General features: G+C 40.2%; 1 protein-coding gene across 3 annotated transcripts in view; it reads right to left on the bottom strand.

Moving 5' to 3' along the window:
* The window catches only part of cep41 (centrosomal protein 41), a 28,736-nt gene extending 20,408 nt beyond the window's left edge, over positions 1 to 8,328 (bottom strand). For all 3 annotated transcript variants that reach the window (XM_034175911.1, XM_034175912.1, XM_034175913.1), the window contains exons 1-3: positions 8,191 to 8,328; positions 7,888 to 7,951; positions 5,095 to 5,139 (exon numbers count right to left, since the gene is read on the bottom strand). In XM_034175911.1, the coding sequence (XP_034031802.1) occupies positions 5,095 to 5,139; positions 7,888 to 7,951; positions 8,191 to 8,223 (142 nt within the window). In that variant the 5' untranslated portion in view covers positions 8,224 to 8,328. The remainder of the gene's footprint in view (positions 1 to 5,094; positions 5,140 to 7,887; positions 7,952 to 8,190) is intronic.
* Positions 8,329 to 14,746: the final 6,418 nt, after the last annotated feature.

Here is a 14,746-nt window from a genome sequence, read left to right as displayed (position 1 = left end):
CTAGATTAATGAAAGAAAAAAAGGCACATAACCTTTTCTGTAATCCTGTTTGAACAGCACAATGTTTATTTTCCAGAGAGAGAAAAAAATTCTTACCAGTTCGCTTTTCCTGTTCATCTTTCAGGTGTGTTCATGAAGCCTGCAACAATTCCACGGATTCTTGTCCTTAACACACTTTTTCAAACCGTCTTTCTTGCCATCTTCGCTCTGTCTGATGTCGCTCCGTGACACACACATGCTGCAAAATTCTTCTTTTAAAAATTTGAAAGTTTTAAAAGTGTGCTATGTCCACATGCTACGTTTAGCTAAGCTTCACACAGGAGCCACACAGTCACCTCAGCAACCAACCAGTCCCGCTTTACGACAACTGCCATAACAGCTACGCTTTGAGTGGCATTTTTTTCTCTGCGAATCTCCGCGGATCCGAGGAAACTGATATGTATCTGTAACACACAGATCAGTGTCCGCGGACTTATAAAACTTGCATGATGTCGTAAAAAAGAAGGCTTTGTGATAAGCATTTTAAAAACTCAGTAACAATCACGATTAAAGAGTACAACACTAACACCCCCCCACCCCGCCCATGATGAAATCCACGTAATCCCGCGGATCCGCGGAGTTTTCACAGCCCTGTCGTTAGCAGGCTTTTAATGAGACTTTCATTGGATTCAGGTGTGGAGCAGGGAGACAACTAAGAGTGTCAGGAACTACACAAAGTCTTTCTTTTTTTTTTTTTTTTTTTTTTTTAAGTACACATGGTCAGTGGACGGCATCAGGGACTACATCGTCGCAATTTTGGACTCCAATTTAAAGTTTGTGTTGCACAGTTAAACACCAGTGGAACACCAATATGTAAGTCCCTTTTCTGTTGTCTCTAAATTAATAAAATATCAAATGACAGTGATCTATTTTAGCCGTTATATAAAACAAATAATGATTTTTTTTTTCATTCTTTCAATGGAACAAATATTTCATGAGGGGAAAGCTGGAATGTTCCATTCAACTCGGCATTTTTCTACCATCAATAGATGTCTACAGCAGTATTAAAATTTATGAGGAACTGATACTATACGAGGTCTATTAGAAAAGTATCCGACCTTATTATTTTTTTCAAAAACCATATGGATTTAAATCACGTGTGATTGCGTCAGACAAGCTTGAACCCTCGTGCGCATGCATGAGTTTTTCCACGCCTGTCGGTTGCGTCATTCGCCTGTGAGCAGGCTTTGAGTGAGGAGTGGTCCACCCCCTCGGCGGATTTTCATTGTCAGGAAATGGCGGAATGATTTGGGCTTTTTTTCCCCATCAGAATTTTTTCAGAAACTGTTAGAGACTGGCAGCTGGAAACCATTAGAAAAATTTATCTGGCTTTCGGTGAAAATGTTACGGGCTTGGTAGAGAATAAGGAGTGTTATTGTCGCTTTAAGGACGGCCCCCAGCGGCTGTGGCGTGCACCGTGCTCCGAAGCCGCCATCGACAGGCTGAACGACCATTTCATTTCTAAACGGATGGCTGTCTGGATCCGTGACCATCGTGTGCCATTTCTCCTGTTATCACAAGAGCTGGACATCAACCATTTTCCGGCAGATTTCACTTTTAACAAGTGATTTTGTCATGGAAAGCCGAGCGAAGGCTTTGTGCGTCACGATGGATTCGCTACTGGAGCGAGACAAAAGCACCTCCGTTTTGGTCTCACAGGACGGCTTTGAGATGGCGTTCAGACAGCTGTCGGTAGTTTTTCCATCGAGTGATTATCCGAGAAATTGCGGATGTGCCTGGACATGCCAGAACATGTCCTGTGAGGCTTCATCACGGCGTTGCTTTGTGCCATGCGGCGCAAGTGAGAGCAACGCAACGGTACTCAACATGACTGGAAGCCACACCCTCACAATACAATGTTCCCCGACGGCAATTTGTGATTCCTGCTGTGTTCTATTGTTCCCAAAGTACGAGGTCTGTGATGAAAAAAGCGGTCCTTTTTATTTTTTTCAAAAAATAAATGGATTTGATTCATATGTTTTTACGTCAGACAAGCTTGAACCCTCGTGCGCATGCGTGAGTTTTTTCACGCGTCGGTGACGTCATTCGCCTGTGGGCAGGCCTTGAGTGAGGAGTGCTCCACCTCGCCCGTCGGAATCTCTTTGAATAGCCGCTGCGGACGGCGCGCGTTGCTTTATCAAAATTTTTTCTGGACCTGTGAGGAATATCCGAGTGGACACTATTCGAGAAATTAAGATGGTTTTCTGTGAAAAGTTTAATGGCTGATGAGAGATTATGGGGTGTTTCTGTCGGTGTAAGGACTTCCCACGGAGCGGGACGTCCTGCAGCGCTTCCAGGCGCTGTCGTCGGCCTGTTTCGACCTGAAAACATCCTAATTTAAGGCTTAATTCACCCAGGACATCGTGAGAGAACAGAGAAGATTCAGAAGAGGCCGGCATGAGGAATTTATGCGGACATTCCACTGTTTAAGGACATTTTTTTAATGAAAGACGTACGCGCAAATTCGCCGAGTCGTTTCCGTGACGACTCGGCAAATCTGTGTGCGCCGCGACAGGAAAAACACCTCCGTGTTGAAAACCATTTGTAAAATTCAGGCGGCTTTTGATGGCTTTCAACAAGTGAGTAACTGAGAAATTGTTTAACAGCTTGGGCATGTTCCAACTTGCCCATTAAGGTTTCCAACGGAGGTGTTTTTCCTGTCGCGACCCCCCGCGGTCGGGTCCGGCCCGACATGCGACTCTGCCCACACGTTCTTTCATTACAAAATGTCCGTTAACAATGGAATGTCCGAATAAACTCCTCATGCCGACTTCTTCTGAAAGTTCTCTGTTCTCTGACGACTTACTGGGTCAACAGAGCCTGAAATGTGGAAGTTTTCAACTTGAAACGGCAAGACGCTGCCGCCTCAAAGCGCAGATCGCCGTCAGGTGCCATGGGCCTTCCTTAAAGCGACACTACCAGACCAAAATCTCTCATCAGCCGTTAAAATTTTTACCGAAAACCAGCTGAATTTATCGAATGGTGTCCACTCAGTTGTGCCTTAAAGCAGCAGTCTCTGAGCCATTCCTAAACAATGAAAAAACGACGAGAGGGTGGGCCACTCCTCACTCAAAGACTGCCCACAGGCGAATGACGTAACCGACAGGCGTGAAAAAACTCTTGCATGCCCACGAGGGTTCAAGCATGTCTGATGTAATCACACGTGATTCAAATCCATATGGTTTTTGAAAAAAATAATAAGGTCCGTTACTTTTATCACAGACCTTGTATAAATAAGGCAGGATTGTTTTTATACCGTGTACACAATGCAGTGAAACTACACGCTCAAAAAGAGCACAGAAAAAAAAAATGCTGATTGCAGCCTGACAGCTGCTGCAGCTACTCATTCTTCTCTCACAACTGTGTTTAAATAAAGCCCATAAAAGTCCTGCTCAGACTGATTGCCAGAGACAGGACATGTCCACATCCAATAAAAAGTCCAGACATCACCAGTCCACTCACAGACAGTTCGTTCGCGCGCACATGTGAACAAGAAACAAAAAAACTGGCTGACTGCTGCAGCTCCTCGCTCTCCCCTCAAACTCTCTCATAATTGTGTTAAATAAAGGACAAAAAAGGACATAGGTCCTGCTCACAGATTGACTGCCAGAGGACATGTCCACATCAAGTATAACTCCAGACATCTCCACAATTACACACGGACTGTTCACTGGTGCACGCGCGCATGCAGCTCACAGTCGTAGGAAGAAAGATAAACTATAACAGAAGTCAGAGCGCAGACAGCTCAACAGAAGAACACATATAAACTAGAAGAGAAATCAGAGTGCACAGTCTGGCTGCAGCCAAACTGTGCACTCTGATTTCTCTGTGCAGAGGACCTGCAGGCTGCGTCCTCTCCTCCTTTCTGACCCCCTGCTGCGCGCACCTGGGCAGACATTCCTGCGTCGTCATGACGCTACATGAAGCAACTCGAAGCAGCCCTGGTGTGAAAGGAGCTTATGTGTAGCTTTGACATACCATAATATCGGTAGACAATGAAAGTTGAGTTTTTCATAGATTTTTAAAATCTTGTTTGTTCTCATGTTCACATTTTGTCTAAGAATTCAAGTTATAATTATCTGTCTTCCTACCAAAAACAAAGTATTTTCTATTCTAGGTTCAAGACCATTGTATTAAAAATGTGCATTGCTTGAAAACCTGCTAGGATTGAGGTATTTGTAGCCTTGTAACCTACTTGTTAAGTCATTTGTAGAATGTGTCATATGGAATACGACACATTCTTATGTCCCGTACGACATACAACCTCAGTTTTCCACCACACATGGTAATATGATAATTTATCAAGCACAAAATCAGGCACTTAGATATTCTACAGCATATGCTGCAACAACCTTAACTGAAATGACAGATTACAGAACTGTTTTGGGATAAACCGCATCATTTTTCAGAGCGTCCCGTACGACACATTTACGATGTCCCATACGACACACTGCCCTGTACTTTTGTAAAGTCTCTGCATTTAATAAAAAATAGTCTTATATGAGAAAAGGTTTGATTTGACTTCTTTTCAGATGCTAGGGAACATTTCCAGCATGGTTACATGAATCTGTCTCGATTCAACTCACAGACTTTTTGTGTTGAATTTACTGGAAAGAATTTTACCAATTTTCTGTGTCCCGTACGACATGTTTGATTTTTTTGCCTGTTTCCCCCCAAAAACCTTTCTGATCAAAAGTATGCACAAGGCAATATTGCCCAGTGGTATCACAACCTATCTGCACCCAAATGTAGGTACTTGCTCTAACGTCTGACCAGGCTGGAAATGCATCTCTGAATGTCCCGTACGACACATATGGAATCGCCCATGAGTTGCCTTTCTTTTCATTGACTGTGATATGCACAAAGATGAGATCTTAATGGCTTTCTCTTTTCAGTGCATTCCAGCTTTTCCTCAAAGAAGCACTGCCCCAGAATCACACCACACGGACTGAATTATATCAACGTTAAACCTTTCAGACTGAGATACTGGGTAATGGCATAATATTAATTTGTTATCAAGACAATTTTCAGTATTTTGCCAAATAAGTGACTTACTATGGATCTCTTCGAGCCTTTCCATGTACTTCGTGAGGCTGGACCCTTTTAAATGAAACAGGACAGTTAACACTGATAATGAATATTCAAAAAAGCATTGAGAAATCCAGTCATGTTTTACTGTAGGCAGATCTGAAATCTCAGATGAGTGCAAATTTGAGCATAATCAGGTTTCACCAAGGCCCTCTATGCACCACCCACTTAAAAGGCTGCCATACTGATTACTGTTCCCATGACAATTCAATTTATTTCATTTATATAGCGCCAAATCACAACAAAGTTGCCTCAAGGCGCTTCACACAAGTAAGGTCTAACCTTACCAGCCCCCAGAGCAAGCACACAGACAACAGTAGTAAAGCAAAAATCCCTCTGAAGAAGAAACCTCAAGCAGACCAGACTCAAAGGGGTGACCCTCTGCTTGGGCCATTGCTACTGACACGAATTACAAAACAATTTACAAATCGAATATACAGGAAATGTTGCCAGTGCACAGGACAGGAGGATTTCAGGAACAGACACCACACCCATCACTGGATGGAGCCGCACCACAAACAGAGAATAAAAACAGAATCAGGCAGCAGAAAGACAAGTACTGTAAAATTTGTCAGCATTAAGCAACAAGAAAAACAGAACAAATACTAAGATGATCGCCGGCCACTAGCCCTAAGCTTCACAAAAAGACCCAGAATTTAGATAAAGTTGAGGACGTGACCCGCTCCGTTTACTAATACAATGAATTTAAAAGAGTAAAAAGCATAGTAACATACTATGCCAGTATGCTAGCCATATTAAAGGGAAAATAAGTGTGTCTTAAGTCTGGACTTGAAAGTCTCTACAGAATCTGACTTTTATTTAAGCAGGGAGATCATTCCACAGAACTGGGGCACAATAAGAGAAAGCTCTGTGACCCGCATACTTTTAATTCACAATAGGTACACAAAGTAGTCCTGCACCCTGAGAACGCAAAGCCCGGGCCAGTACATAGGGTTTAATTAGGTCAGCTAAGTCGGGAGGTGCCAGTCCCTAAACAATTTTATAAGCTAGTAGCAGAACCTTAAAATCTTATCTCACAGGGACAGGAAGCCAGTGAAGAAATGCCACAATGGGTGTAATGTGGTCAAACTTTCTGCTTCGTGTCAAACGTCTGGCAGCAGCATTTTGAACCAATTGGAGACCCCTAATGCTGGACTGCAGTAAATCATAAAATAGAACATTGCAGTAATCCAATCTAGAAGAGACAAATGCATGAATCAGGGTCTCAGCATCAGCCATAGACAGGATGGGATGAAAAGGGGGGGGGGGGGGGGGATTATCAACAACACAGCTGGATGTTTTTATGAATATCTCCTAATTTATTCTCCAAGGTGAACAAACTACCATTGTATTATGGCTATTTTCTAAAATGTTATCTCAGTTTTTACATCTGTGTTACACAGGCAGGCCCATAAACATTTCATGGTCTTTGACTAAGCTTTCCACAAGATATGAGAGTTGAAAGCAAGTGATGAATGCTGTATAAACTCAAAGTAAACAGTTTCAACTTTATCACAATGGTATTACCATCCAAACTGGTTGATTTTTTTTTAATACAACCTACAACGTATAAGTAAAGATCACTGCAATCCAAACACTGCTTGATTTGGATGTAAATGGCCAAATTCAATATGGAAAGCTATACTTTGAGCTATTCATTCATATTTGCTTTCAGCTTCAATATTACTGTGGCTGAAATAACAGTCAGTGTCCAAATACAAAATTCTATTCAGTGTCTGACCAATATACTGGTTGGCCGATATTATCAGCCGATGTGAGCTTTCACAAACATATCGGCATAGGTGTTATTTTTGCTGACATGAAAACCTTTGTTTTACCAAATAAACAATGCAGAAAAACACTTTGTTGGTTGGAAATGACATAGTTACATACTCTGACAACATTGTTTGCAATGCTGTCAAGCATGGCTGGAACCTCCATCACCCCTTGGTCATATTAGCTATAAGATGCAAAGTGACCAGCTGCCATTCATTTTCAAGCAGAGTGGGCATTTTACAACGATAAGAGACAAGTGGTCGTCACGCCACCGCTCGGTGGGGCCAAAAGAGGTCTATTTTATGCAAATGCGAGGGATGCTATATGGCAACTACAAATCCGAGTGAAGGCAACAGGATGTACGTTGGTTGACTGTTATATTCATAGTTATTTATGGGTTGGTGCGGACTTTACCCGAGCTCCCTATGGTGGCCATTTTTGGCCGAGAAAACGTCACCAACCTCAATGCAAATACATGAAATTTGATCACTTTTCAAAGGGGTCAGACTCGTCAATAATGCCAATTTAATGTACAATAGTTCATTTCAGGTCAGGTGGGTGTATAAATCTCATTGTTCCAATTACAATCAATCACAGCTATCAACTGGCTGACAGAAGAACGTTAGAGACAAAACAAAAGCAGCTAATTTCAACTGAAAGCAATACAGCCTGAGCTTGTTTTCATCGGGCGGTCATTTCGCGAAGTACGAATTCTTGCCTTCGGATTCGCCAGTTCGCCAGAAGTGACGTATACTCATGCCAACCCCTAATGAAGTTCCAACTGTAAAACATAAACCTCAATTCTATTTCTTTGTTATCAACATTTGATAATGAAAGGTTACGAATCACTAATTTATATTGGCAAATATTTCGGTATCGACATACACATCCATATCGGTCAAGCTCTAATGGTGCTTCTATGTTTTCACCTGACTATGCCTACATTTCATTTTGATACAAAGCGGTTGTGAAAGACAGTGATACCTGTATCCAGCTTGGATTTGACATGTTGATACTTGGCGCTTTTTGGTACCTTTTTGTTGATATACTGAAAAATAACACAACGTTAATACAGATTAGATACACAATCACAAATAATGTTATTGTGGTTATCGTAAGCTGCCACGAAACAAGCTATCGTAACGTGCGAAACTATTGCCGGTTGTACAGGTCCGCTTCGTTTTTACGATAGCTAACATTAGCCCGTTAGCATCGTTAGCCCAAGATGCATTCAAAGCACGCCTGACAACGCAAGCAGATTAAAAAGAAATCTTTAATTCATGTTACCTTTACATCGCCCATGCAGCCACTGAACGACATAATGTCAAAATAGCACTACAAATATTAATTTTAATTTCTATCTTTAAAACCCAACCAACACAGACTCTTCGAAGCTAGTGTCAAACTCGAGACTTTGTTCAGTATCTTTTTTGGGGGGGAATCACGTGACCAAGACGTCAGCCGGAGTCTCAGCGAAATAAATTGGCGTAAAACATGGCCGTGCCCCTTCCAGTTTTGCATTTCAAATAAAATAAGAGAACTTCAGTTCAAATTACTAAAAAAAACAAACAAACAAACAAACAAAAAAATCCTTGTAAAAAAAATCCTGACTTCGAGGATAAATGAACCATTTCTGGGATTGAATCGGACATAATTTCACATGTATTTTGTATTTGCCCTGTGTCATCAAAGTTTTGGAGAGATTTTGAAAAATATGTATGAAAAAAGTGTACATACCATCATAGTTGGTTTGAAGGATGTAATTACAACATTTGAATTTAATGATAAGCCTTTTTCTTTTGTAATTAATCTTATGTTGCTAATTGGCTAATTTTCCTGACACAAAATGAGAATTTCCAAATCTCTTCCGAGTTTTCAAATATTTCTGGTAGAATTTAATTGGTATACAAATAATTTGGCGCTAACACATAATAAGAAAAGTGAATATACACTGCAATACCTTGGTGACTTATCACTAATAGACATTGGGTGAGTTTACTGTGCCTTACACCCTTTTACATTTCTTTGGGGATTTTTCCTTTCTTCCTTTTCCTTTTTTTACTGACAAGGTTTGATATATTCTATGTTACATTGATGTTTATGTGTTCTATTTTGTATCAATTGTCTGCATTTATATACTTGTTAATTTTTGTATTTTGAAATCCCAAAATAAGGAACTATAAGGAACTTTTTAAAGAAAATTAATGTTAAAAAATCCCTTACTTATTGTACAATTTATTTAATTTTTGCTCTGTTTCTATTTTTCATGTTAATACTGTGATTGTTAGTATGGCCTTGTCTTTTGTTCGTTTGTTTGTTTATGTGTTTGTTGAAATAAAGTTTTGAAAAAAAGACAATGTGCATCTTTACATATTTAGTTTAGGTGTATTTATTCCAAACCCGAAAAAAGCATCATGTCCAGAGAGACAGACGATTCTTTTTGCTTTTTATAGTCATCTCTTAATTAGTTTTGTGTGTTTATTTTAATCACATGAAAAAGTGCAAAATATTTACATTCAAGAAAGAATATTTAAATTCGAAATTTAGTAAAGTTGTATTGTAAACATCATAATTGTTTATTGTCACCATGTATTGTTGATTATTTAAATGACAAATATAAAAATACATGCGGAACTTAGAAATAAAAGACATTAGTTTCCGGACGGAATTGTATCGGGGAACTGGTTACCATGGTAACTGTCACTAACCGAGCTTGGTGTGTTGAACCTTTGTTGAAGCACTGAAGCTTTCTGCAGTTCATTGCAAATTGGTTCATCACTCTCAACTTTAAGTGAGCATTATGGACATCTTGTGGTCAACAATATGTATGACAACAAGTGGTCAATATAAATCGAGTTACTGTGGATAGATGGGCGTATTTTTTTAAATTCATACATTGTTAAAACATAGGTTCACAACCCACATTTTCCAATTTAGGCATTATATAGCTCACATTATTTATTTTATATTAAAGGCTAATTATTGCATCTTGTCAAAATAGTGGTTCAGTGTTCTGATGATCCTTTAATTACCTTCAGTTGTGTGTACAATAATGTGTACATACTCAGCTGTGTCTAGTTTGACTGGTACACATTGAATGTATTTGAGAGAGAAATTTCAGTCAGATGAGATATTGCACACACATCTTTACTCACAGATTTGTTTCATGACAGCACTGATTAATCAGAGGGCTGATGACACACCATAGTAAATATACATAATGTCATTAATGGTGTTTCTGAGTATGCATGACTTCGACATATGTTTTCTGTGTCACTTCGTTTCAAAGTCATTTATACTCGCCAATCACAAATACTTTGGGATAAATGCCTATGTATGAAAACATATTTCAGTCCACCCAGCTGTAAAAATGGTTCCCGGCCTTGTCTGGGGATATAAGTGTGAGACATGAGAATCTGATAGGTGGAAAAGCATGATAGAAATGGATTCTGCTTTTTGCTGATCAATATATGCTTTAGATCATTCATCTAGGCTTCTTGGATGTTGAGCTATAAAAAAAAAAAAAAAAAAAATTTGGACCAGGTTTTCCTTGACCTCTGATCTTTACCCAAGTACTCCAAAATCTAACCACATCTAGATATCTATCAAGGTAATATTGTCCAAACACACATATAGACCTTATGAAAAAATAATCAATTATCAGACTGTTGTCTAGCTCTGTTTCTTTATTTTAGTCATTAGTTTTGTTATAATACTATTGGTGTGTATCACTTTTTTCCCTCTGCCAAACTACTTTGTCTTTCAGGCTGCCCCGTCCCCCAGAGATGTTCCAGGGACGTGCCTTCATTGGTGTGGACTTCACAGACATTCTTCACATTTGTAAGTTCACTCTATATTGTTGTGTGTTCTTGTTGACACCCACCTGGATGGTCATAACGCCAACTACTTTTAACCCCTTAACGCCCAAATTTATATAGCTGTATATAAAAAAAATGTTTTGTGTGTGTTTTTGCCTTTAAGTAGATGGTAAATAATGTTGAGATTATTAATTTCACTTTTGCACAAAAAGAAGATAGTAATATTGGGTATTCTGGTAATGACTTTATGTTATAATGTTATAATAATAATGATGGCATGTTGCAAATTTGCGACAACAGGCATACAGGTCAATTTGGTAAGTTGCATATTTGAGTCAGAGATTGTAGCATACAACCCCTGGCAAAAATTATGGAATCAACGGCCTTGGAGGATGTTCCTTCAGTTGTTTAATTTTGTAGAAAAAAAGCAGATCACAGACATGACACAAAACTAAAGTCATTTCAAATGGCAACTTTCTGGCTTTAAGAAACACTATAAGAAATCAAGAAAAAAAGATTGTGGCAGTCAGTAACGGTTACTTTTTTAGACCAAGCAGAGGAAAAAAATATGGAATCACTCAATTCTGAGGAATAAATTATGGAATCACCCTGTAAATTTTCATCCCCAAAACTAACACCTGCATGAAATCACATCTGCTCGTTAGTCTGCATCTAAAAAGGAGTGATCACACCTTGGAGAGCTGTTGCACCAAGTGGACTGACATGAATCATGGCTCCAACATGAGAGATGTCAGTTGAAACAAAGGAGAGGATTATCAAACTCTTAAAAGAGGGTAAATCATCATGCAATGTTGCAAAAGATGTTGATTGTTTACAGTCAGCTGTGTCTAAACTCTGGACCAAATACAAACAACATGGGAAGGTTGTTAAAGGCAAACATACTGGTAGATCAAGGAAGACATCAAAGCGTCAAGACAGAAAACTTAAAGCAATATGTCTCAAAATATGAAAATGCACAACAAAACAAATGAGGAACGAATGAGAGGAAACTGGAATCAACGTCTGTGACCGAACTGTACGAAACCACCTAAAGGAAATGGGATTTACATACAGAAAAGCTAAACGAAAGCCATCATTAACACTTAAACAGAAAAAAACAAGGTTACAATGGGCTAAGGAAAAGCAATAGTGGACTGTGGATGACTGGATGAAAGTCATATTCAGTGATGAATCTCGAATCTGCATTGGGCAAGGTGATGATGCTGGAACTTTTGTTTGGTGCCGTTCCAATGAGATTTATAAAGATGACTGCCTGAAGAGAACATGTAAATTTCCACAGTCATTGATGATATGGGGCTGCATGTCAGGTAAAGGCACTGGGGAGATGGCTGTCATTACATCATCAATAAATGCACAAGTTTACGTTGATATTTTGAACACTTTTCTGATGTTTAAGGATGATGAAATCATTTTTCAAGATGATAATGCATCTTGCCATAAAGCAAAAACTGTGAAAACATTCCTTGCAAAAAGACACATAGGGTCAATGTCATGACATAGGGTCAATGTCAACCAGCAGATGTGATTTGATGCAGGTGTTAGTTTTGGGGATGAAAATTTACAGGGTGATTCCATAATTTATTCCTCAGAATTGAGGAATAATGTTGTGATAATACACAACTAAATACACAGAAATTGTAAAGTCAATTGACACCAGGTGACGTGTGGGCAGGCTCGAAGATAGAAGACCCCCGACGAGAGAGAAGCCGCGTCCCACACGGCTTCCACCACCAACGGCCTGAAGAACACCGGAGCCGCCAAGTCCCGAGTCCCCAGGTGGCCTCTGTCTTCGGCTGTCGACCCTGGTACTGCTGGCAGAAAGCAGAGACAAGATGAATGAGTGTGAGTCCGCACACTCAGTAATCCACAGTCTGTACACAGTTAGGAGGGAGCACCTCCACCTCCAATCACACACTCGTGCAGCTCCTGGTTAACCACTTATCTGGTTTGGAGTGTGAGGCGAAGCCGTCGCTGTCACACCAAACGCCAATCCCACAGATAAGGAAAACCACCAGGAAAACGGCTGCAACAGAAGTTCAGATTATTATACAACGTATGTGTCAGCAGAGAAATTATCTCTTCAGTAGTCGATTTCTCGGCGAGGAGGTGGAGCTGCAGTCCGGCCTTTATGGTGATGATGATGATGATGAACGAGTGACAGCTGGTGCAGAGGATGAATGACAGCTGTCACTTCTTCTGGGTCTGGCGTCTGGTGCTTGGAGCCCGCACTCCAAGCAGGGCGCCCTCTGGTGGTGGTGGGCCAGCAGTACCTCCTCTTCAGCGGCCCACATAACAGATGAGTCACCTTTTCCAGATGTGGAGTTTGTTCTTTTTTTTTATTGTGAATTTACTAAACGGCTCTTATTTTAATTCTAGAAGAGACAGGATCAGATGAGTCGAGCATATCTGACCTCAGCTCTGTTTTCTGTCTCCCTCAGAGCACCGAGGTTCACGCAGCCTTTTGTCTCAGCATTAGGGGAGGTGATGGTCTAGTCTAGTGGTTAAGCGTTGGGCTTGAGACCAGATGGTCCTCGGTTCAAATCCCAGCCTGACTGGAAATTCACCAAGGGCCCTTGGGCAAGGTCCTTAATCCCCTAGTTGCTCCCGGTGTGTAGTAGATGCCTTGTATGGCAGCAGTCTGACATTAGGATGAATGTGAGGCATGATGTGTAAAGCCAACCCAGTCTCACTTTTTTTTTCATGCTCCCGTCACGAAATGAGTCAAATTTTCGTGATGGTTTTTTTAATTCACTATTACTAACCCTACTCCTTCCCCCAACCCTAACCCTAACCATCCCCGACCTTTGAGCATCTGATGCAGATAGAAAAGTGCAATAAATGCAGTCCATTTACCATTTATGTAAGTCCAAAATAAGCTGTTATTTTTCTGTTCACCTTAACATTATTTAAACTATACCTTAACTAATCCCTGCTCTCTATCTTTCTCTATATGGTTTTACTGTGGGCATAATTGTGTTTTTGTATAAACAGTATATTTCATTAAACACTGAAAAGGCATCTCTAGCAGTGTTTCTTTCCACTTTCAATTGTGACACTGTGGCCATCTCTCCCAAGATGAAAGTCTCTGTGAGAAAAGAAAGAACGTCTCAATTTTTGAACATGGTTACTTTCTTCCATGTAGGCTGCTGCACTTTATTTTAATTTTTAAAACAACACAACACAATTCGATCCTGAATGAGATAAGGGAGAAGCCGGAGTGACTTACATTTAGTGTGGAAAATAAGGGGGTCATAACTTTTAATGTCTACACCAAACCCTCATGACAACCACCATGCAGCACCTAAAAATAACACTTAACACCTGATCCAAGGTTAGCCTGTTAGCTTAGCTGATTCAGACTCAAAGATAAGGTGTTTTTAGGCTTCTTTCATCACACAACTGAGTAACCAATGCTCCATCTTTTTATGCATTTATGGGTTAGTGGTGACATGACCAAAGTCAGTGCTGCCACCACTTTAAATCAGCTGATCTGGGTCTTGAAAGAAAACATTTAAGTGTTTTCATGCAGGGTTTGTCCATTTTCATATGATGGGCCTTTCACAGGCATCAATGGACCTATATGGATCCAAAGTACAACCAGGCTGCAGCAATGAACCCCTGATGTCGGGTGCCGGGACAACTAATGTCACCAGGAATATCATAATATTGATATTTAAAAATATCAAAATCAGACAGCCTGCATGCCGGGGAAATCCCTGACTATGCTGAATTTTATCATAATGTCATGGCTGCTCTCCAAACCTGGATGGAAAGAGCTTTATCGCATGCTAGGGGCGGGGACTTTATCCAAATGGAAATTCATGGGGATTCCATTCACAATCACACTGTGCTAATCACTGCATACAACACTGAAACCGATGTAAGATGTCAAAATATTTTAGAATGTTTAGTGCAATCGAACTCTAATGCTTTATCCAACAGCTCTCTGGAATTAGTCGTCCAGGCCATTTGTAATCAAAATGGGGGAGGTAAGTATAAAATAG

This window comes from Thalassophryne amazonica, chromosome 8 (genome assembly GCF_902500255.1).
Source record: "Thalassophryne amazonica chromosome 8, fThaAma1.1, whole genome shotgun sequence".
Taxonomy (NCBI): Eukaryota; Metazoa; Chordata; class Actinopteri; order Batrachoidiformes; family Batrachoididae; genus Thalassophryne; species Thalassophryne amazonica.
This window is presented reverse-complemented; position numbering and strand designations above follow the sequence as displayed.